Source organism: Gambusia affinis, linkage group LG21 (assembly GCF_019740435.1).
Source record: "Gambusia affinis linkage group LG21, SWU_Gaff_1.0, whole genome shotgun sequence".
Classification (NCBI taxonomy): Eukaryota; Metazoa; Chordata; class Actinopteri; order Cyprinodontiformes; family Poeciliidae; genus Gambusia; species Gambusia affinis.
In genome coordinates this window covers 15,929,517-15,952,998 of record NC_057888.1, presented here as the reverse complement: position 1 = coordinate 15,952,998, position 23,482 = coordinate 15,929,517, and the positions used below count along the sequence as shown (strand labels likewise).

At 39.1% G+C, this 23,482-nt stretch overlaps 4 protein-coding genes across 10 annotated transcripts; 1 reads left to right on the top strand and 3 right to left on the bottom strand.

The window, feature by feature from the left end:
- Positions 1 to 488: 488 nt before the first annotated feature.
- Positions 489 to 6,647, bottom strand: LOC122824029 (myelin-associated glycoprotein-like). Its single transcript, XM_044104196.1, has 8 exons — positions 4,488 to 6,647; positions 4,330 to 4,378; positions 2,984 to 3,364; positions 2,152 to 2,451; positions 1,818 to 2,075; positions 1,654 to 1,732; positions 1,472 to 1,529; positions 489 to 1,360 (listed from the first exon to the last, which is right to left on the bottom strand). The coding sequence occupies exons 2-8, from the start codon at positions 4,367 to 4,369 to the stop codon at positions 1,139 to 1,141; spliced, it is 1,338 nt and encodes a 445-aa protein (XP_043960131.1). The 5' UTR covers positions 4,370 to 4,378; positions 4,488 to 6,647; the 3' UTR covers positions 489 to 1,138.
- Positions 6,648 to 7,163: 516 nt separating this feature from the next.
- LOC122824028 (B-cell receptor CD22-like) lies at positions 7,164 to 10,308 on the bottom strand. 2 transcript variants are annotated; one of them, XM_044104194.1, is made up of 9 exons: positions 10,094 to 10,308; positions 9,695 to 9,760; positions 9,190 to 9,573; positions 8,606 to 8,905; positions 8,263 to 8,529; positions 8,020 to 8,092; positions 7,843 to 7,882; positions 7,471 to 7,665; positions 7,164 to 7,385 (listed from the first exon to the last, which is right to left on the bottom strand). In XM_044104194.1, exons 1-9 carry the CDS (start codon positions 10,167 to 10,169, stop codon positions 7,350 to 7,352), a joined length of 1,437 nt encoding a protein of 478 aa, XP_043960129.1. In that variant the 5' UTR covers positions 10,170 to 10,308; the 3' UTR covers positions 7,164 to 7,349. The 2 variants fall into 2 exon arrangements, with proteins under 2 accessions (XP_043960129.1, XP_043960128.1); XM_044104193.1 differs by having other exon boundaries at positions 7,164 to 7,665; positions 10,094 to 10,306.
- A 536-nt stretch (positions 10,309 to 10,844) lies between these two features.
- fen1 (flap structure-specific endonuclease 1) lies at positions 10,845 to 15,225 on the bottom strand. 6 transcript variants are annotated; one of them, XM_044104181.1, is made up of 12 exons: positions 15,091 to 15,225; positions 14,100 to 14,190; positions 13,817 to 13,919; positions 13,631 to 13,733; positions 13,398 to 13,461; positions 13,164 to 13,273; positions 12,815 to 12,951; positions 12,628 to 12,694; positions 12,400 to 12,531; positions 11,660 to 11,811; positions 11,287 to 11,401; positions 10,845 to 11,138 (listed from the first exon to the last, which is right to left on the bottom strand). In XM_044104181.1, the coding sequence occupies exons 1-12, from the start codon at positions 15,223 to 15,225 to the stop codon at positions 11,061 to 11,063; spliced, it is 1,287 nt and encodes a 428-aa protein (XP_043960116.1). In that variant the 3' UTR covers positions 10,845 to 11,060. The 6 variants fall into 6 exon arrangements, with proteins under 6 accessions (XP_043960116.1, XP_043960120.1, XP_043960117.1 ...); XM_044104185.1 differs by having other exon boundaries at positions 14,100 to 14,194; positions 15,091 to 15,192; XM_044104182.1 differs by lacking the exon at positions 15,091 to 15,225 and adding an exon at positions 14,557 to 14,702 and having other exon boundaries at positions 14,100 to 14,194.
- On the top strand, positions 14,762 to 23,396 carry tm9sf1 (transmembrane 9 superfamily member 1). The gene is made up of 9 exons (XM_044104175.1): positions 14,762 to 15,246; positions 17,374 to 17,585; positions 18,469 to 18,600; positions 18,682 to 18,804; positions 18,901 to 19,259; positions 19,891 to 20,045; positions 20,254 to 20,439; positions 21,547 to 21,820; positions 22,303 to 23,396. The coding sequence occupies exons 2-9, from the start codon at positions 17,424 to 17,426 to the stop codon at positions 22,694 to 22,696; spliced, it is 1,785 nt and encodes a 594-aa protein (XP_043960110.1). The 5' UTR covers positions 14,762 to 15,246; positions 17,374 to 17,423; the 3' UTR covers positions 22,697 to 23,396.
- The last annotated feature ends 86 nt before the right edge of the window (positions 23,397 to 23,482 follow it).

Sequence of the window (23,482 nt, the reverse complement as noted above, 5' to 3'; positions counted from 1 at the left end):
ACCATTGATGTTGGCGATATAGACACGCTTGATATTTGTAACCACTGAGATGTTAGCTCCCTCAGGAAGCTGGAGCAGATCTGCCAGTTGTCTTCAAATGAGACAGAGGTGAGTTGGAGGTATTTAACTGGGCTGTTGAAGTAAGGAAAGGTTCATTTTTAATTTTATATGGACTTATTTCGGTATTTTTTTTATGACAACGTGTTACGGCCATAACAAGAAAAAAAATAAAAGATAAAATTCGGAGAATACAGTCGTAGTGTCACGGGAATAAAGTCAACATTACGACAATAAAGTGGGTCGAAAAGAGTGTCGAAATAATATGAGAAAGTCGTAGTGTCACTAGAATAAAGCAGTAATATGAATAAAGTCGTAATATCATGACTTTATTGTTACATGCTACAACAACATTTAATTTCCCTTTGGGATCAGTACTGTATTTTTGACCTTGAATCGAAATCGTGTGGCTTGTGAGAAGTTATGGTGACATGGTGAATAGATGCCAAAAATGAACACGCAGGAGAAGATAAAGATGAAGTAGATTTATATCAAATACAAGCTAGTGGCTTCTCATTTGGTCTCACCACTTCAAATGTGACACTGAACATTTACAAAGAGCTTCCTGGAATCACAACAATTTCTCCGTCCATCACTCTTTTCACCTGGGCTTACAACAAAGTCAAACCTGAAGTAAATAGTCGCTGTATTTAAAACATGCTTTCAGCAACTGCTGCAACCGCACAGCTAAATAAGAATAAGAGGGAGCGGGGAAAACCCTGTCAGCGTATGAAACAAAATGGACATGGGATTCAGGCACACGCACGACAAAAGTGAAGAATATAATACAGTATTCAAGCAGAAAACTTATTGCTCTCAGTGCTCATAGCCTATGATGCAGGTGTGTGAACAGAAAGGTTGACGAGGTTCCCCTTTTTTCTAGAGCTCTGTGACTATTTGCATACATCTGTGTATATTCGTCTGGGGGGGAGAAGAAATTGCTGAAGTGTGCGAGTTTGAGTTTCCTGTTGAGGAAGTGTAGGCATTGCATTCACACATGAGGGGATCCTTTTAGTACATGAGGTATTTTGAAAAGGATTAACTACATAGAAACCTGTAAAAAAAAATTTATCTAAAATCACTAACATCTTACTTGAGCATAGAGGCATTCTGGGTCATCAGCCATTTGCCTCAAACGACTTGCTGGCTCAGACACTTTAACCTGAGAGTAGACTGTGTCGAGCTCCACTCTGCAGTTGGATGGTTCAGGGCTTCGCTTTAGAAACTGAATCTCTCCATAATGGAGGGTTTGTTCTTTTTCTTCCTCTTCTGTGCTTCTTGTAGACTCTAAACTATTTTCAATCTGTAAAAGTAGAAAGGTTGAAACTTATTTCTGTAATTGAATTTCCAACTTTGGCATCTTTATGTGTTCAATCATATAACGAATCTGCTGCGCTGTTGAGTGTATTCAGACCTGTAGCCATGATACGGCTTCATCTGTCGTCTTTTTCCTCCTCCAGCAAACGATAGCCCTGCGAAGCAAATTATGGAGAATAAATCTGAAGTAAAACGGTATGAATCACACAAATTTCTCCTTCCAGGCCTGGTGCAGGCATTTATAAAAACTGCTAGAAAAACCGCTGTACACACACTCACCAAATACAGACACCGACACTGATGATCGTAATGATTCCAGTGCAGATTTCCAGCCAGTGTTCAGATTGCTGTGGCGAAACTTCCATGAAACAAACAACATGTAGAACTTAAGGTCCTCCTTTAAAGATGTAAAATGTCATCATTCAGTGTTGTTAGCAATTTACCTTCAAAACTCAGGAAGATCCCTGATGATCTCTCATCCCCCAGATCATTTGTGGCCAAACAGTAATACTTTCCTCCCTCAGAGGCATTGAAGCTGTAAACCTGCCCCATGGACACATTAATGTTTCCATGTTCACTGTTCTTGAACCAGGTGAAGCTGGGTGGAGGTTTGGCTCTGCTGGAGCAGCTCAGCTCCACCCAGCTACCTGCTGACACCAAACCTGATGGACTGATGGATGCTGAGGTGTCTCTAGGAGCATCTGAGGAAAATGAGACACACATGAACTTTATTGGTCAGAAACAGCTGAACCATGACCTGCTGACAGGATCACTTACAGGAAACACTGAGAGTCACTTCTGTCTCTGCTGTCTTGTTTCCTCCGATCACAGGATATCTGGCAGAACATCTGATGTTGTATCCATCATGTGTGTCTGACAGAGTGATGTTCTCCTGGATTTTAGTTGTAAAGGTTCCATCTGTGTTTTTCTCTGTTTGTCTGAGAGAGTCTTGTTGGAGATTCCAGGTGAGTTCAGGAGGTGAGTGTGGACAGGGAGTGAAAGCTGAGCAGGTTACAGTGACAGACTGATGCTCCTTCAGGTCAGAGGGAACATTAATGCTGGGACTCCATGGAGAATCTGGGGTTTCAAATGTCAAATAGTAAATGTATTAAAGTTAATAAACATATATTGTCTCAGATTTTTGAAAGCTGGTTTTGTCATTATCGCATGTACACTTCCTTGAACAAGTGGGTTTTTTTTCTATTTCGCAGCAGTTTTACAAACTGTTGACCCAGAGAAAATGAATAGCTGCAACACTTTTCAGATGTTTATTAGTAGAATATTTTTAAAAATTGTGTCATTTTCCTTCAAAAAATAGGGACTGCTGTAAAAAAAAAAACCTGGTGCAAAAACATTGACGTTTGTGGCTGTAACAGGATGAAATGTGGAAGTTCTGGAGCAAGAAAAAAAAAAAACAGTTTTTGTAATACTGGAGTCAATAACGGTGTGCTGGAAGTCACAAAGCAGACACCACAAGCAGAAATAAAATACTATATTCCAACTGAATGAACCTTTTAAATATTTGATTAATTTAATGAAATTGGTGATCCATTTTAACATTCTTCCCCCATTTTAATGTCGTTCATTAAATAACAGATAACCGCCTTACCTTTAATTTTTATTTGAAGAGCATTGCAAATAGCCGAAGCCTTAAATTGGCCGCTTTCAATTCTGAAGTAATATGTGTCTGCATGTCTTTGGCTTATGCCTGAAAACAAAGTGGTGCAGTTTTTCTCCATCAGATTGCCACTTATAGTCATGGGATAGGCGTTTGTCGTCTCACTGCTGTTGAAAATCACATTCTGTGGAAATGTGGAGAATTTCGGGTCACTTTTCATCCAGACTCCGACAGGCTTTCCACTGGAAAAGCTGACTTCATTTTTAGCTGTGAAGCTACAGGGAATATGCAAACAGGATCCATTCAGAGCCTCCATCGGTGTCGGTGCAGTGATGAACAGGCCCGCGTCTTCAACACAAGCAACCACAGAGCCTGCAAAACCAGGGGCCACAATTACTGCTAAACTGGTCAATACACACTGTGTTTGCATGGTAAACAAATCTGGTACGGCCTCTGGCTGTCCTCACTACACATGACTGTAAGGTGTTGGACAACCAGAGGACAACTTAAGAGAAGATCTCCACACCAGGCTCGCTTTTCTTAACTTACGATCTTTTGTAAATGTAGTTTTGTAACGGAACTACAACAGGACACGTATGCTCAAAAATTATGTCTGCATAACATGTTATAAACAAAAGAAAAAACAAGTTTTTTTCCAAACTACGACTGGGCATGTATTGCCTAATTTATTATGATAGATTTCTCATCATGATAAGATTTTTGTTTTATTCTGGTTATGATTAATTCTAATTAAGGACACCCCAAAGCTCCCTATGTAGTCCGATTGGTAGTTTTGGTATTTTTCTCCTCTGTTAGCGCAATAAAGGTGCATCAATAAATACCAATGAATTTGAAAATATGACAAAAATGATATGACATAATAAATACAGTTACTGTGTGCAGCTTAGTGACACAAGTCACACTTTTTTATGCGACTAGTGTCCTAAAGTAGCGCATTACAAATGATTTGGATTTTTTCTATGAATCCTGTGCCATGCAGTCACAGCCATATAGTTACTTAAAAAAGTAATAAGTAGTTCTTATTGCCGCTTTTATCACAATAACACACATAGATTGTTTGTAATACAGATATCACACTCTGATCAAATTTCAAACCACAACATTTTTTTAAATTCTTGGCATGACTGAGGAGTTCAAACAATTTGGTAACTATGAACTTAACTACCAGCTTCCTGATTGTAAGGATCACTTACTTATTTCCACTATAAATTAATTTACATTATTTGACCGAATTGCGTCAATGAAGTATTTTCACCTACATAGATAACACAAACTGCAAATGGTTGAAATGAACACACACACAAAATAACACCTACTTGAAAAAAAGAGGACACTCAGGAACATTTTGTTCATCATGATGTATGACTGTCAGTACAAGAAGAGAAAGCGTGTCAAAGTAAATCATCTTTTTTTATAAAACTCCAGAGTAACCACCAAAATAACATTTTCTGTAGGACATAGAAATTGCTCTTACCAAATGGCTGCACTGGAGAAATAAACCTGAATGAAGGACTGAGGAGTTCAGCAGATGTGAAGTCCAATAACTGCATTCCACTGTTCAGATGTTCTCGTGTAAATTTAGACAGACTCACCGTTTGTTCACTATTAAAAACAGGAAGTTGTCACGCATCAGCGGGGAAATGTGTTGTGCGTCTTTCGGTGGAAACACCTCAACAACTTAACATGTTTTTAAGAGATTGGAGTTATTTGTCCTGAACACATTTTATGATATCCTGTAGCCTCTCTTATTTATTTTAAAGCACAAGCAGGGAAGAAAAAATAAGAATCCAACTTTTAATTATTGTACTGGTAAGAAATTATTACTACTTTATTGGCACCCTTAAAAACAATTGTAAAATAAATAGTACTGAAGCCTTTTTGATGGTTGCGTTCTTTGTGAAGTGATTCAGGAATATTTCGTGTCTTCATTCGGACGTGATGTAACACACGGGGCCATTTCTTTTGTCTCCTCTTCAAAATGAAAATGCAAGCGAACGTAAAACCAGTGCCAGCACCAAGTCCAGCAGGCTCTTTGAAAAATATCATTATATTTATTGTAATCTTAACATGTTAAAAACAAAAGCATGCTAATGTTTACTTGAGGAAAAGTAAACATTAGGACTCAAAATGTTGGCACAAATATAACGCTGTAGAATCCTAGGTCTGCATCACACTCCTCATAAATGCAGCTCATTATTAGGACTTTGGTTCCACATTTTAATCCCCATTTAAAATCTGCCGTCTTTGTGAGCCTTAATTTTCCACCACCAAATAAAGACAAATGCAACTCTCAAAGTTACAAATGGACCCAGGTTCATTTTGGAGCAACAAAACAAACCTGGACTACAAACATATTATGTATTTATTTTTCCTTGCAAGGTCGTGGTGGTTTGAAAGATCAAGTCTCCTCTCTATGTCATTCACTCTCACACATATTACAGACTTCAGGTAAAGTTGAAACAGAGATTGGTGGCCCTCCTACAGTTTAAGGATGTTACCTAATACTTTTTGACACACATGTCCTTGTCAATAAGCTCTCTGGACAAAGGGAAGTGTCGTAATTTGTGAACAAAGACTGACAGATGATTGAAGAAAACATTTTTCTTCGATCGTCTTCAATAAACAGATTTAATCAGTCCACTTCTTGTCTGCTTAAACTGAGAACAGAAACACCAGTAACCGACTTCCTTAATTTTAATTTTAATCTGAAACCACACAAACCCCGCAGGTTTGAGGCCGACATGAACTGCATTCACTTTCGTGTTTTGAGATAAAATAGCAAGATATCACCTGACATACTGAAAACCAGGCTTAAAGCCCACAACAACAACATTTTCTGTTTTTGGGGGGTTTTTTGGATAATTTTTTTTGGCTTAAAGTTGCATTCCTTCCTCTGCTTGGTTTACAGCTCTATTTGGAAATTCTTCATCGATTCATTTGGTTTTTTGCGTCTCGCATCTAATTCAGATTCATGCCACGAGATTTTAGTTTTCTAATAACTTTCCAAACCTTCTTTTCAGCTCCATTTTCCCGATGCCTTTTCCTCTAACGTAAAGAGAAGGTAGAGCCCTCTACTTGGTCAGAAAATAGCAATAAAAGCGTAATTTTCTATTATGTTTTCAATGAAATGCGAAGGAAGTCAGATTTTATTTTTACTTTTGTGACTGGAAGACATTTTTCTACACTTAAGCAAATAAATTAAAACCTTCTATGGTATTTATTGATGTCAATTCCTTTTATACCTGCTTCTAATTTGATTACTTTTATTCCATAACAGATGTTTAACTAAAAGAGTCAGTGCATAATAAGCTAAATACTGGCAGGGACGAAGAAAACTGATCTAAAATCAGACAATCAACTCATTTCACACAAAGAGGATTCTGCTTCAATGCTGCAGGATCGCCACAGTGATCAGCTGAAACAAAATGACTAAATAAAGTTTGCTCTATTTAAAACTTTTAATTTTATTTTGCGAGGAAGACGAGAGAAGTGGTAATGGAAACTCTCTCAGAACCCAAACGCCAAACCTGCCTCCTGTTTCCTGTGTGAATGTGGGAAATCTGCAGCTAAAATCCATTCTAAAGGCTTTGAGTTAAAGTTAAATGTATTTAATCCGACGGTTGATATTTTTGCAGCATTTACAAATACAAAGCTTTTATTATTAAAGCAGATTTTGCTTTAAAGTTATTTTATTGCGACAAACAACTGCCAGAAGTTTCATTTCTTCCTTCTTTTATGCAAATAAATGTAAAATCTAATATTTCAAGCATTAAACAATGAGGGACCATACCAATATCCTACTTGCATCTCTTAAGCAATACTTTTTCTTGTTTTTTTTTTTTTTATATATATATAAGTGAAAATCTACTTACAGCATAAATCAATTATGACTCGTTTGTGACTGGTTTAGTCAGTAGCACATGATCTGTGAATATGTGATCGTTTCAAGCACAGAGTCGCTTTTTTCCTTCAAAATCAAAGTTGTCCATTTTAGAGCAGGTATCTCCCCTATAACCTTCTTCGCAGGTGTTTCTCTAAAAGATGCTCTGGGTGAGAGAGCGTCGCTAGAAGTGCAACTGCTTAACATGATCGGAAAATTGACAAAGATTGCACAAAAAGACAGAAGTCCGATAAAATTGAAGTTGAGGCGTTTGGGCATAATGACATTTCATTTCGAGGAAAAAGGAAAGAAGGAAGCATGGAGATGGAAGCACGTGGTGGCTTTACTGCAGGAGGGACTGGTGCACTTCAAAAACAAAAACAAAAAAAAAACAAAAAAGATGGCTTCATGAGAAAGGAACAATTTGTGGAAATATTGAAGCGACATCTCAAGACATCAACCGGGGAAGTCAAACCCAGGGCATAAATGTCTCTGTGTCGTTCAGAGAAAAAGTCAAACATATCTGTGAGACAACATTTCACCAGGCGAAATGTGGGCTGGCTGGTTTCGTCTTCACCTGAGCGTAGAGGCCGTCCACAGATTCAGTCCTGTTGCCAGTTCTGCACACTTTCACTTCTGAGTACATCACATTCTGCTGATCCATCTTGTCTCGGGCTGTTCTAAGCGACGGTCTCATCGCAGAGAAGTCGATGTCTCCATAATGGATGTCCTGGTTTTCTGCGGTACTGGTCGGCTCTTGGAAACCCGTATTCTGGGGGGAAGAAAAAAAAAAAAAAAGAGAGAGCAAAATGCAGCTGTCGATTCAGAGGTACAGTAAAAACAATTTATTATTTTAGCACACAGAAACCGGAAATATAGATGTTTACCAATACCTTGAAAGATAAACAGAAAAATGTGATTTTCTGACAGGATGCTTGTATTTTCTCACCTGAGACTGACGTAAAGCTGAATGTTTAAACTTCAAGCGCCTAGAAAAAAGAAAAAAAAAAACAGAAGTAGTGTTGGCTCAACATTTCCAAAGTAAATCCATCACAAAGACCTCATTTCTGATTTATTCTAAGCGACTTTTTCTAACTCGCACAGTTGGATGATACATCGTGCTTACCAAAGGACGTAAGCGCCACAGATCACAACGATGATCGCAACAAGTCCCCCAGCAGCAGCTCCCCATAATGTGTCTGTTTAAAAACCCAAAATATCATTTATTAATAAACAGCATTTCTTCCGCTACTATTTCTGAAAATATGTGGAGGCATTTGGATATTAGGAGCATACGTAACATAAGTAAGGGTTTCGTTTTGGAGCACTTTAACATCATATATCAACATAATTAACATAAAGAAATTACCGTGGTCTTTTAAATGACTCTGTGTAGATGTCTGACTCCCCAGAATATTTTCTGCCTTACAGTAATAACTTCCCAAATCTGTCATGTTGGTCATCTGGAGTCTGTAAACTTTCCCCACAGACACTTTAGTGGCTCCATCTTCACTGATCCTGAACCAGGTGAAGCTGGGTGGAGGTTTGGCTCTGCTGGAGCAGCTCAGCTCCACCCAGCTACCTGCTGACACCAAACCTGATGGACTGATGGATGCTGAGGTGTTTCTAGGAGCATCTGAGGAAAATGAGACACACATGAACTTTACTGATCAGAAACAGCTGAACCATGACCTGCTGACAGGATCACTTACAGGAAACACTGAGAGTCACTTCTGTCTCTGCTGTCTTGTTTCCTCCAATCACAGGATATCTGGCAGAACATCTGATGTTGTATCCATCATGTGTGTCTGACAGAGTGATGCTCTCCTGGATTTTAGTTGTAAAGGTTCCATCTGTGTTTTTCCCTGTTTGTCTGAGAGAGTCTTGTTGGAGATTCCAGGTGAGTTCAGGAGGTGAGTGTGGACAGGGAGTGAAAGCTGAGCAGGTTACAGTGACAGACTGATGCTCCTTCAGGTCAGAGGGAACATTAATGCTGGGACTCCATGCAGAATCTGGGAGTTTAAAATCAAATAAACATGTCAAAGCTATGCATTATTAAAACAATTTCTGGTTATTTTCACTTTTGAGCACTGAGCATTTCCTCTCTTTCTCAGTCTAAATAAATCTCAAAGTACCACTTTTAACCTAATTGCTCAGAATCTTATAAAACGATGACATAGTCATCGGTCTGCAAACAAAATTTAAAATAAACGTGTATTAGGCTGATGTATGTTTAAAATAAAAATCCCAATTTGCATGAAGTTCACATTTTGTTTAATGATTCGAAATCTCTCACCTCTGACTGTTAAGCGAAATCCACTGCAGGAAGCTGTTGCCTGGAACTGCGTATGTTCAATTCGGAAGAAGTACATGTCTGAATGTTCCCTCGTTAAGTTGTGAAACACAGTTGTGCAGTCTTGTCTCTCCAGGTTTCCCGTGATTTCCAGCGGATACGTATTTATCGACCTGCTGCTGTTGAAAATCACATTCGTGGAGAATTCTTTAAATCTAGGATCCGACTTGATCCACACCCCAAAGTTTTCTCCCGTGAAGCTCGCGCTCCCTTTAGCAGAAAAGTTGCACGGGACTTGTAGACACAATCCATTCAGCGCTTCCAGATTTCCTGGCGTTGTGATGAACAGGACTGGATTCTTAAAAGACTCACAATCATCCGCAGCGCCTGCATCGTCAGCAAAATACACACCCAGCTTCAAATATAACTTTTTAGGCATATACTAACATGCTTAACGTTACTTTTTTTTTAAATGCATTTTTCCAATGACAATTGTTGAAAAGCTTACCTGAGTCGAACTGAAAAGTTAGTAAGGAACAGATGATTGTCAAACTGAAGCACATCCGGGAAGCTGCTGATATGGAAACAATTAAGAGAAATGACTTGATTTCACTCTATGCTAAATAGTTTTCCTTCTTTATACCAACAATAACTCAGTTTTGGCAAAATTATTTTGATTTTTTTTATTATTTTTGTTTTTTTCTAGTCATTTCTGCAAAATCTGCGAGATCAGAGTTGGAGCTTTTTCATGGAAGATGAAGTAAAACTAAGATATCAGCAGATACAGTAACTACAATGAATTTAAAAAAAAAAACAAAACAACAATAATAATAAAAAAATACAGGCACATCCAAAAATAAATGTTTAATTAATATAAAAAAAATGTTAATAGAAAAGTTTTTCTTACCGGACCAACACACAAGAAGTCCTTTCTTTACGCAGTGAATTGATTTAAATGTTAGCTGTGTCTTAAAGGACTTCATTTCTTGTTGCTGGACAGAAAGGGTAGATGAGCAAAAGAGGAAGCTCCTTTAAGGAAAGACTAATTCAAATGGTTGCACAGTTGCAAACCATCACATGATGACTCTTGGTAAAATGTTACTTTGCTCAATATCCTGCCGGAAAAAAACCCCAACATCCAGTGTTACATCATTGGTATCAGGGCACCGACCCGCCCCTCCGGCTTTATTCAGCATCTGACTCATTAAAGCAAAACCCTTAAGTTTCCTTTTTCAAATATGATCATATGACAAACGCATACCTTCAGGTTTTTTCTTTTTTTAACAAGGATTTAACGTGAAGATGATGAGAAATTCAAATTTTTTCAAAAAATGTTTTGCAAGTAAAATCTAAGCAAGGGTGACTTTTATTCAGTCTTGTTAGTCTGGTTAGTTTTTGAAGCGTACCAGGTCATTGAACGACGCTGAATAAGACGGTCAAAAGTTGGGATACATTTCTCAGTTCAAATAATATATGAACTGAATACTCCCTGTGCAGTCATTTTCCTCTACTACTTCTGTAAATGACAAATATGTTTGAAGCTGAATCAGCAGTTTTTACTTCTACTTATTTTTAAGTAATCAGTCCATGGTGAGGTTCCAATCCGTCAGCTGATATTTTAAGTGTTAATAAAAATGAATCAAAAGTCAGGCGACAGCTTTCACTACAAAATAAGATGTTTATTTCAAGCATGTAACTAAAACCATTCAGCACCTTGAAATACAGCCAGCTTGGATTGTGGTTGGTCATAAACAAAACATATTTAAATGAAATGTGATTTATTTCTGTGCAGCATTTTCCTCATGGAAAAAAATCAATAGTTATTTAATATGTTGTGTACATAGCAGTAACATCAACAGCGATCAGAGTTCAGTCTATTTGCCCTTCTTAAATTTGCCTGGAGTTGCTCCAGTTTTCTGTTTCTTCTTTGCAGATCCTTTGGTCTCCGGTTCCTAAGAAAACAGAAATAAAACAGGAAATACTTAATGTTTTTCTAGTTGATTAGTATGTAACCGAGTCTCCAAGAACCACAAATAATGTCCATTTAAAAATAACATTTGAAATAACTATTGGGTTAGCGTTCCGCTGAAGCCTGCATACCTTCCTTTTAGAGGAGAGTGAACCAGTGACGGAAAAGAAAGAGTCCAGTCTTCCCTGTGTGCTACCTTGTCTGCTCTTCATGATCTTTTTACAGCCGTTACGGATCCTGTCCTCACTGAAAAAACACAAAAATGACTCAGAACTTAAAATTAATACTGCTGTATGCATAAGACCATTTTAACAAGCTTAAGTGACAAGAGGACAATCTCCTTCAATAATGGCTACAAGGAATATAAAGCAACAGCGGAGACTAGTGGATTAACGGTGTAAAAACACCACAATAACCAATCACTCTAGCATCTTCTGAGAAATCTGTGCAAAAAAAAATTAAATTAAATTAAAAAAAAGATGAAAAATTCTTCATTCAGCTCACCTGAATTGTTTCTCACTGCACATGAATTGGATCAGAGCCTCCTCATCAGGCTCCCTCCACTTCAGGTCCACTGTGGAGGAGTCCACCACCTCTGGCTTCAAAAACAAATTCCTCGCTTCCTTGTACAGCCAGTCCTCTGGGGCCGGATGCTTCTGCAAAAAAAAGAAAAAAAAAAAAGAAAGTGAACAAAACATACACGAAAATAAAAATCACATCCACTGCCTGGTTTGACCACAATTTATTTATTTATTTATCATCTCGTAAAAAGATGGACCCAAAACATGTCATGAAGCCGAAAAATGAGGGAGCTAAAAGTTCAGACATTATTCAAAATACAGCTTTTTTTAATTTTTTATATTTGACTACATAAATGTTTCCACCGACTCAACTGACATTGTGAATAGTTAGATAAATGTGTAAAGGGAAATCAAGTAAACATGTTTCTATAAACAGCTATTTTAATAGTAAAATGAAACATGGAGAAATTGTGGAATACATCTGTTCAGTACTTATAGACTAATTCAATTTTTTGTAATCTTTATGCATCCTTGTTAGTGTTTAAAAAAATAAACAAATAAAAAAAACTATTTCCCTAAATCCTGCAACTTAACATGCATCGCTTGTAAAAACAAAACAAAACAAAACAAAAAAACTCTGGTTGTAAATTTTTGCTTGCTTCCACTTGTTCCACACAAAACACAAAAAGAATCTCAGTAAGAGAAAAAAATCATTTAACTTACATTTGTATCAATGTTTTCCAGAATTTCCTCTATGGAGCCGTGCTGCCGGATCAGGTCGATGGCTCGCTTGGGACCGATTCCCTTGATGGTGCCGCAGTAGTCACAACCCAGCAGAATACAAAGGTCTACGAACTAAAAGAAATAAAGACTGAGAGTTGAGTCCTGTGCTGCACAGATAATAAGCATTTACTGTTTTGCAGTCAGAAGTAGGAAACAGTAAAAACCCACCTGCTCACTGGTCAGACCGATGTCCTGCAGGATGCGATTAAAGTGAAATTCCTGAACAGGAAGCTTCCTGCAGCAAAAAAAAGAAAAAAAAAGAAAAAGGCATTTAAAAATTAAATATATAAGCACTCAACATAAATAGAAGACTCATTTTTGTCTTTATAAAATTATTCAGAATAAAGGTGTGTACTTTGCTTCACTGGCAGTGAGATGTCTTAGTAGGACATTCGTCCCAAAGGTCAGCCCGTCCATATCCTCCGTTGCCGTAGCAAAGACCTTCCCTTCTTTAACCAGAGCAGCACAGCTGGCTTCAGCCTCACACGGAGCCTAAAACACAAACAAAGAAAAAATTAATAAATCACATAGCACATTTATTTATGCATATTTATTTATTTCTCCAGCAGCAACTGATTTTTAAAAAAATATATTCAAGTACTGTAAATCTGCAAATTCACAGTGGAGTCAAGATACACAAAAAATTCTTTAAATTTTTAAAAGTAAGGTCAGCAGTATAGAAGGAAAGCAGCTTTGAATGGTACCTCGATATACGGCACGCCCATCAAGGTCAGAAGCTTCTTGCAATCATCGTTATGCTGCTTGGTGACTTTCACGAGTCGCTTGGAGAACTTGTCAATATTCTCTTGTTCACCTGGTTTGAGGAAATAAAAAAATAAAAAAATAATAATAATAATAAGCATGGGGAAAAAAACAGGACTCATATTCAGTAAAGAAAGGATGCAAAGTTTTGCTACTAAAATAACCTTTTTTTTTACCTAATTCCTGAGCTTTGGCAAGCATTTTCTCAGCTTCTGCTCTTCTCTCCCCTCTCTTCTCAAGCTAAACAAAGAAAACATTGGTGGAAAATCAAGACATATTAATACTAGGTCAAAGCATTGGACTGTCATTTGCACAAAGTTATGCCTTGGTTTTAAAAATTCATGGTTTAAATTCAGCTGATGTACTCTGCGACCTCTTATCAGCCAGTGCCGACAAAGTCCATACAAACCTCAGCTGACTTGAGCTGTGGAGGTTTCCCATCAAACACATACACAGGCTTGATCCCGTTCTCCAACATGCGGATTGTGCGGTAGAACATTCCCATCAAGTGGCTAGAAAAAGGGAAAGTCACAAACCTCTTTACTTCATGCAGTGGAGGTAGGTATGGTCAGAAATCAAATCATTTATGCCGAACCTTGTAGTCTCTCCATCTTCGCTCTGCAGAACGTTCCCATCCTGACGGACAGCAATCAGGAACTGGTAGATGCACATGGAGGCATCGATAGCAATTTTCCTGCCTACAAAAAGCAATTGAAACATTAAGACTATTTTATATTTAATGTCACTGTATGGTAAAAAAAAAAAAAGTTTAATAACACGACTGACATAAGTTTCATTCCAACAATGACTAAACATGTATTAGCGTTTCTTGTGACCTTGCTAATTTAAATATAGAAAAAGTAATCTGTTAGAATTACCGAAGTAGTTTTTGATGTCCTGTTCTTTGATGGCACCGGGGGCATGATCAGCTATTAGCTTGGCCAGTCCGTGAATTCCCATTGTGAGATGCTATCTGGAAAAAAATGTTAATGCTGTTAGAAATGTGCAGAGATAACAGCGGAAAGTGTGCTTACAATTACATATGAACACTCTGCAGCGAGGAGTCCACGCCGAGTTAAAAGGATAAGTCTTTGTATCACAGAAAACATATAAATCTGTAGGACGAGTTAACACACATTAAGTTACTGTAAACCCCCTTAAAGTCGATGTTTTACTTTGCTAACATGGTGCGAAGATTGTTGCTGCTAAAGAAGCTTTTGTTAACTAAAGTGCTTCAATATGACCTATAATAATCATAGTGAACGTCTACATACTGCTCTGAGGTAGTATTTTTGCTGTAAAGGTCAATAGTTTTGATTGTTTACTAAGACTCACCTGTTAGCCTAGTTTACCCACTTGCTACAACGTCTCGAGCGCCAGAAACTGTGACAGTTTCGCGGGAAATGAATTAGGAGGCATTACTAGTCAAAATGTCGAGTTTATCAGCGTCAGGGAATCACGCAGACGTGCACATCGTTAGGGCTGGTGCGATTAAACTGGTCTGAGCTTCAATACGGAAGTCCAACAGGGACACCGGATTGGTTCATTGAGGTTGAAGGAAATCCGGTAGATACAGAAGACAGTGAATACATTGTGCTATCAGCTCCAATCGCATTAATCCCACTTTTGGTGTTTTTTCATGTGGGAAACAGAAGTTATAATTATTTAAAAGAAGAAAAAACATAACAGCTGTTAAAAATAACGATAACATTACAGTACTTCGTGTTTCTCCGCCCTCCCCGGAAAACTGAAGCGAGTCGTCATTATTTTTATTTCTTTAGGTGACGTGTAGTCGGAGCCCGTTTTCTTCTACTACTTCTGTCAGTAAAAGTGTACAGATATAAGCGGAGGGGATCGTTTTTAACGCACCTCATCCATGATGTCCCCGGTGTTCGGCTGCAGCGTTAGGGCTTCTCGGTGAGCGTTACCGGAGCCGAGCGGACCGTCAGGGCCTGGAGTCCGAGGAATCCGGCGACCAGACTGGTTTAGTTGGTTCTGCAGCATCGGGACGGAGGTGTCAGGACGGTAAGACTCGCAGATAACAGTTTAGCAACTTGACTAAGGCATTTTCAATTATTGTAAATCATGTCTGCTCTAGAACGAAAATCTCCATGTATATTGTTTTTGAAATATGCGTAAAGTGAGAAAAAAAAAAAACTAATCGAGGTTAAGTTTCTTTAAAGCTACTTAGCAGATTTTCTGTGAAGTCGACCAAACCCGCAGAAGTTATAGTTTTTAACCCATAAAACACATTGTTGTAAGTTTTTGTTATTTATTTTTCTGTCGTTTTCTATTTAATCAACATAAAAATCTTAACCTCGCAAAGACATGATTCCAGTCACGCATTCCTCCAGTGACATCACACGAGGCATACACTGACTGATTGGTTCTTTTAAGTACTTCCATTGATATTTTGAGGGTTTTATCTTTATTTGCATGTTTTCCCCTTCAAAGAGATAATTTGAAAAAAAAAAAAAAACAACCCATGAATATGCTGTAGTTCTTCAAAAACCACGAAGAAGTACAGCGTCACTCGCTGCTTTCACAGACAATAATTACAAGGGCAGTTCGATTTAAATTAACCCATCTTAGCAGCTGGATACGCCATGTATGCACCTGGAGTTGCGATCACTGTCATTGCAGTGCTGAAAGAAATTGTAGTGTTTGTCTCTGATAGCATGTTGCTGTACTGATTGCTAACCTTATTATTAAAGATGATGCCAGCTAAAAACCTCCATTAACCAGCATTTGTCAAGAATCCAATCAAAGACAAAATTCCAACAGGTAGTAGAAACAGACTCGTACTGTCAGTGTCATCTTTTGTTGTTGCTTCCACCACCATATAGACCATTGTCAAATTGGCTCAAACAAGAAGAAATCTAAGAATCTGCACGTTCTAGATAAGCTGTTAAAATTCCACAACCAGCCGATCAGCTTGAAACTTGTACAGCTTGTGTTGCAATCAACCTGAATAAACAGCTGAGACTTTAGTTTTTACAAGCCTATCACTAAAGCTGGCCTTATAGGTGTGTATGCAAACAGAATTATGGAGATGCAAATCCTCAGATGTGGAAATAACTCTGAATTTGTACTTTCGCTGCACCTGTCTCTTTTATACACAAGGCATCCATGTTTAATGTTGAAATCAGGATTTGCCAAGCAAGCTTTTCCTTTCCCAATCAAATTTCTAACTTTAGCACCTTTTTGTTAAAATTCTTGCATACAAATTTGGAAATTTCCTCTTTTGAGTAAAAAAGGAACCAAGAGATGCTACTCTTGAAGGCTAAAATTTTTTTTTATTTTTATGTCATGCTTGCTGTTATTTTTTTAATTTTATAATAACATCACTAACAGGCTGGAAAGAGTCCAGAACTTGTGCAGTAGTTTTTTTAAAAATGTTGGTAGTTGGAAAATTGAGTTGGTACTAAATAGATAATTAATAATAAGAATAAAAAAACATCTTGTTATGTTTCCAGCCAAAATACCTTCATATGCTCTCAAATTCTTCCAAAGATCTTAAATACACTGAGACAGCAGTTACTGTCATAAAATTGTGCTTTGGAAGTAAGTCCAAAGAGGAAACTCTTCACATAGTGGCTTCTCAAGTGATAAAATTATATAGTGTCAATAATTAACCCTTCAGTACCTTTTTCCACAGCCGACCTAACAACCTGGTTACACCTGTCTGTTTTTCTTTTGTACTCGTTACTCATAGTAAACGTGCACACAGTTTATTGTACAAAGAATGACATTCTAATACCAATTTAATTCATGCATTTTGAATATAATAGCTCCAAAGCATTACCTTTACCATAACACGAGGTTTTCCACTTAAAATTCCACTGCCGGTTTACAAAAAGCCCAGAAGACGTGTTTTTTAAGGCTGTATGGAACTGAATCTGCATTCCGCACAGTGAATCTGATGAGATTGCTTGAAAACCACAACACATACACACACACACACACACAACCAGAGCAGCATCTCTCAATAAAGCAGGCCCTGTGAACTGTTAAGTTTCCTGTTTATTGCTTATTGTCTTAACCGATGTCAAATCCCCAAATGAGTGAAAAGGCTGACCAAACGTCAGGAACGCTGTGGTAGAAGGGAGAGATTTTCAACCCATATAGACAAACTGTTGGTCTCTGTTGCAGGTGTTGCCCGCGGTGGATCTGGATAGCTCCCGGGCGGCTACAGGAGGACGATGGCAGTGCTCTGCTTCTTGATCCTGAGCTTGTTCTCAGGCTGGGCAGCGAGCTACCAGGAGGGAGACAATGTGACTCTTTATGTCAACAAAGTGGGCCCTTACCATAATCCTCAGGAGACGTATCACTACTACACTCTGCCTGTTTGCAGACCAGATAAGGTCAGTCCTCCCTGCTGTGACACTGTAGACATAATATGTCCCAAGAGAAAATCAAGTCCATTTTTTGCCTGCTTTATTTATTCATTTGTAAGATGTTACATAAAAAACGATTTTTATCCCTGTTTATAGCTCAGTTTGCTATAAACATGGTGTCTGCACATCCTTTAAAAGTTTTTTAAAAAGTCCTGAGTTCATGTATCTAAAGTTAAGGCCTTAAAATGTCTTGAATTTGTTTTTTCAAAAGTAAATTTGCCTTAAATACATTTATCACAAATTTTAAATTTTGTCTTGTGTATTTTATAATTTTTTCCCCCACTTGTGGAACTATTTTGTCAGGCAAATGTTTGAGTCACTCTCAGATATCCACATTATTTGTGACTCTAGACAAGTGAGGCTACCAGTAACTCACTGCTAGCATAGCCTTGCTAACTAGCTTTGCATCTGTCATGGAAACGTTTAGATTTATCACCAGGTGGCTGGATTAAGTTCAAGCATATATCTTAAATTTAATTTGTAATGGTCTGGAAAAAGTCTTAAAAAGTCTTACATTTGAGTTTTTGAAACCCTGATAGAATTGAATAAAATGTACTTTAAGATCTTTCAAAGCTTTTGTGTAAGATACTAACTCAAGTTGCTAAAAAAGATTTTTTTATTCTATAATGTGTTCTGAGTAGATATGAAGAAAAGATTACTTTTGTCCACTTAATGTAGGTTTTCTCAAAACGTCTTACAGCTCTAAAGTAGGGTCGATAAGAGTTTATGCTCACTCAAATAATATGTGTTAAGAAGTTGTTTGTTCTGTTTTGAGCTCATTGCTCCCTTTCACTACCCACGTTGGCCTTTTGCTGGTGTGCATCGCATCATAAAGCCTCTTCTTCTGCAGGTGCACCACAAGTCCCTGAGTCTGGGCGAAGTGCTGGACGGTGACAGAATGGCCGAATCTTTATATTTCATCCGCTTCCGAAAGAACGAGGAGAGAAAAACTCTCTGCAAGATCACGCTGTCGGAAAAACAGGTAACATTTGAAATGACTAATTTGAAGTGAAAGGTTTTGCTCTTTTTGCTTATAAAAGCCGTTCTGATTTATGTGCCTCAGGTGGACGAGCTTCGTGAAGCCATCGAGGAGCTGTATTACTTTGAATTTGTCCTGGATGATATTCCAATCTGGGGCTTTGTGGGGTACATTGAAGAGAGCGGCTTCCTGCCTCACAGCCACAAGGTGAAGAGCGAAACCCTAGATTTGGTTTGTAGTGACTGTGCCGTCTGTCTGCCTCCTTACCTTTTCATCTCCTCTTGCTCCCCTTTCCTCCGTCAGGTGGGCTTGTGGACTCACCTAGACTTCAACATCGAGTACAACGGCGACTCCGTCATCTTTGCCAACGTCTCGGTGAAGGACGTCAAGCCCTTTCCCTTGGAGGAGGGGGCGGGAGCAGCGGTGGCCGGGGTCGGCGTGGGCGGAGGCAGCCTGACGGTCACGCACACTTACAGCGTCCGCTGGTTCGAGTCCAGCCTGCCTTCCGCCCGGAGAGCCGAGCGCCTTAGAGATTACTCGTTCTTCCCGAAAACGCTGGAGATCCACTGGTTGTCCATCATCAACTCGCTGGTGCTGGTGGTGCTGCTGCTGGGCTTCGTCATTATCATCCTGATGCGGGTCCTTAAAAACGACTTTGCCAGGTAAGTAAGCGAAAAGCACCTCAGTCATTCACGGTTCTGTTAAAAAAAACCTGGTGCACACGGTTTTGGTTTTACGGTTTCTGGTGAGTTCAGCATTGAGGTTTTACACAACGTCAAGGAAAGCATTCATTTTCTTTTCTGCTCCATGTTTGGTGTTTTTAGTGCTCTAAAAGGTGATCTGCGTGCATAAGAAGTTAATTTCCACAAACAAATGGTGGTGTGTTTTTGTTTTCTTCTTCTTTTTTATTAGCTGCATATAAAGGGAGACAGAGTACAAACATCACAAACAAATGTTAGCGATTGGGGAAAATCTAAAATCTGAATGGAAGCTATCTGTTTTTCAATATCCAAGAGTCCAGACCCTCTGTATGAAGCTAAGCGTAGAACAAGGAAATTGGTTTTACCAGCTTTGTGCTGTAAGGACTAATTGTATTTTACAAATCTTCCCACTGAAATCTGTGACTCTTATCAAGGAAAAAACACCATTTGAAGTATTTACAGTGTTCCTTGAACACTGTGAAATTTATTTCAGCTGCTTTCTGTGCATCTCTTTCTTGAATGCAGTTGTGAAGCTCACAGAAGATACACTTGCCTGTTCTGTGTTTAAAAAAAAATGCCCTTTTTATTTCAGGTACAATGTGGAAGAGGAGGGCGGCTGCGACGATTTGGATCAGGGAGACAACGGCTGGAAGATCATACACACCGATGTTTTCAGATTCCCGCCGTTTAAAAGCCTTTTGTGCGCCGTTCTCGGAGTTGGAGCTCAGTTCTTAACTCTCGCCACAGGTGAGCCTTCAGTCTCACGTAGACGTGCGCCATAAGAACAAACAACCACAAAAGTGTTCGAAAGAAAAACACCCCTGTTCAAGTTCGAAAACGAAGCTCCAATCACCGGTTACAACAGTTTACATAAAGGAAGCATGATCCAGAGAAACGAGAACCTTAACAAATGATGTAATAGCTTTTTTTTTGTCTCTCTCTCTTTTTACTTCAGCCATTATCGTCATGGCACTGCTGGGAATGTTCAACGTACACCGGCACGGGGCCATCAACTCGGCCGCCATCGTGCTGTACGCGCTCACCAGCTGCGTGTCCGGCTACGTCTCATGCAGTTTCTACACGCAGATCAACGGGCAGCGCTGGGTGTGGAACATCATCCTCACATCATCTCTTTTCTCAGGTGAGGTCGCCAAAGGAGCCTCAGCGCTGCAGGTTCAAATCATTTAGTGTGAGATTTACTATGTAAGTTTAACCAGCCAAGAGATTTTAATGTACATGACCAGTTTTATACACATAACTTATATCATGCAGGTTTATAAAAAAAAAATTAAAAAGCATTAAAACAATTTTGTTAAAAGTAGAAAGTGTTTTTGTGTTGAAGGCTACTTGGTTCTAGTTTTTAGGCCGGTACTGTGAACTTTATTTTTAGGGGGAAAGGAATGTGAAAACTCATAATTTATTTATTTATTTTTTTTGGCTAGGGAGAATGCTGGAAATGATAGTGATTCATATGTTTATCATTTTAGCCCTGAGCGTGAGGTCAAACAGGACACACTGAATGTCGTGAGTGGATGCTGAGGTCTCCAGTGCAGAACAGAGATATTTAAATGAGTGAAACCGATGCCAGTGAAGGCTGCGTTGTATTAAATCAGTCTGAATCCATGATGTTTGGGTAAAAATGTTTTGATGACTCCAAAATAAAGAGAACATGTTAATAATAAGAAGCTGTCACTTTTTAATACTTTGATATAATGTGACACCAGTACCTAACCCACCCTTCCACCAATCAGAATAGAGCAAGGCATATCAGATGTAAAGTAAACATTCCCTCTGGTGTGTTATGAGTCATTTTACCTTTTTGTTGCACATGTTTGGGATGAGCAGACTTCAGCTGGTTTGCAGTGAAAGCTGCAGACGTTTTCCTTCCTAATTCAACTTTCTTGCAAAGGCTGCATAAGTTCTGCTTGAATAGGTCTAATCCAGTCAGCAGATTTTAAAGTTTGCAGTTTAGCATCTAGTAAATGAAGAAGCAGATCTAACAATTATGGCAATCAATAAAGGAAGATTATCAAGAGTAAAAGTAATGTATCTAATTAACAAGTTATTAGCAGTACTAGATTTTGCATCACTTTGTTCAAGTTAATGGAATGTGCCGCCAGCATGCTCGGCCTGCGACAATCAATCTCATATTAGTGACTTTTTGATTATTGACGACGCTCTGGGGCGCCGTTGCATGAAATGGAAATCAGTAGATGCATTTTACTGACTTGGTCACGCATTCCCGCAGCTCCGCTCTTCTTCACTTGGAGCGTGGTGAACTCGGTCCACTGGTGGAGCGGCTCCACGCAGGCTCTGCCGGCCACCACCGTGCTCCTGCTGCTGGGCGCCTGGGTGCTGGTGGGCTTCCCCCTGAGCGTCATCGGCGGCATCGTGGGGAAGAACCGAGCCGGCAGCTTCCAGGCACCGTGCCGCACCCGCAACATCCCCCGGCAGATCCCGCCGCAGCCCTGGTACAAACACACCGTCGTGCACATGGCCATTGGTGGCTTCCTGCCTTTCAGGTGAGCTCTGGGTTTGCGACAAGAGGTGCAGCTTTAGACATTTGGAAGCTTTAGCGCTTTACTTCAGATTGGATTAAAAATTTTATTTTTCATAGGTTGCTTAGAATTTGCATTTACAGTACTTTGCCAAAGAATTAGGGTAAAAAAAATTGTTTTCTGGCATCTTTGTATGGATGTAGCTAACAATTGTTATACTAATTGATTAAAAATAGTGCATTGTGCAGAATTTTCATTTCACCATTTATGCTTATATCCAATTCTAGAAATACATTAAGATATGCAAATAAACAAATAATTCAATCTCTTTTTTTTATTTTAAATAAGAAAAATATTATTTTTCTGCCCAAAATCCTTTAATGTACTTTTGATCATCTGTAGCAAATAGATACTATTTCTTAAAGGCCACACATGTCTTACCAAAATGAAGGAAGTGTTAAACTTTGAAAGATTGTTTAATAATTTCCTAAAACTGCTCCCCTCAGTGCCATCTCAGTAGAACTCTACTACATCTTCGCCACCGTTTGGGGCAGAGAACACTACACCCTGTACGGCATCCTGCTCTGCGTCTTCGCCATCTTGCTCTCGGTGGGCGCCTGCATCTCCGTCGCCCTGACCTACTTCCTCCTGTCGGGCGAGGACTACAGGTGGTGGTGGCGGAGCGTGCTGAGCACCGGATCCACGGGCCTCTTCATCTTCGTCTACTCCGTCTTCTACTACCGCAACCGCTCCTCCATGAGCGGCCTGGTGCAAAGCTCCGAGTTCTTCGGATACTCGCTTCTGACGGCGCTGGTGTTCACGCTGATGCTGGGCAGCGTGTCGTTCTGGGCCTCTCTGGCGTTCATTCGCTATATCTACCGCAACCTGAAGATGGATTAAACTCGAGGCGGCCCCAAGACAAACCTTCTGATCAAACATATCGACGGTCTTCGGTGTTTTCTGTGTCTCCACGTCTCCTGTTGTGTTAATGGGAGAAGAAATAGGGGCCTTGAACTTCCCATGAAGGTTTAGTAATGAACTCAAATGGCTGAGGGTTTTTTTTCGGCTGAACAAGGGAAACTTGGTGCATCACTGGGCAGATGAAGGGACATGTTAAGGTGTGGGATTTAGCAAGAAAGCCAGTTATTTCACTTCAAAGGGATGATTGCTCTCAGATAGCATTACGAATACAACATGCGACATGTCTGCTGCAGTACGCTGGACCTTCTGGTACTTATTAGATAATATATTAACAATGGGTTTTGACCAAAATCTTATTTGCTGCATCTGCTGGCTTTTAAAAGTTCTAGTACATCAATAATATAATGTAGAATTATTCATGCAGGAGTGACACTTGCAGTGAATATTCCCAAACCCATTGGAGGCTAAAAAAAAAAGAGTCTATTCAGATGTTTTGCACTGAGTCTGAAGTTGTTTTTGTCCTGACAGTGGATGGAAGACACATTGCCTTGTAGATTTAAGGAGTTTTTGCTAATTATGGTGAAGGGGAGCAATATTGTAATTGTATTCTATGGTCACCATCAACTTTGGTTCTGATGTAAATACTTTTTTCAATAAAGTGCTTTTTAATACAACGCAAGCAAAGATTTCTGTAGCTTTCTTGTAGATTATCATACTTGCCCGGTGAACGCTTGGAGATTGCAGCTTTTTTCTATTCTAACATGT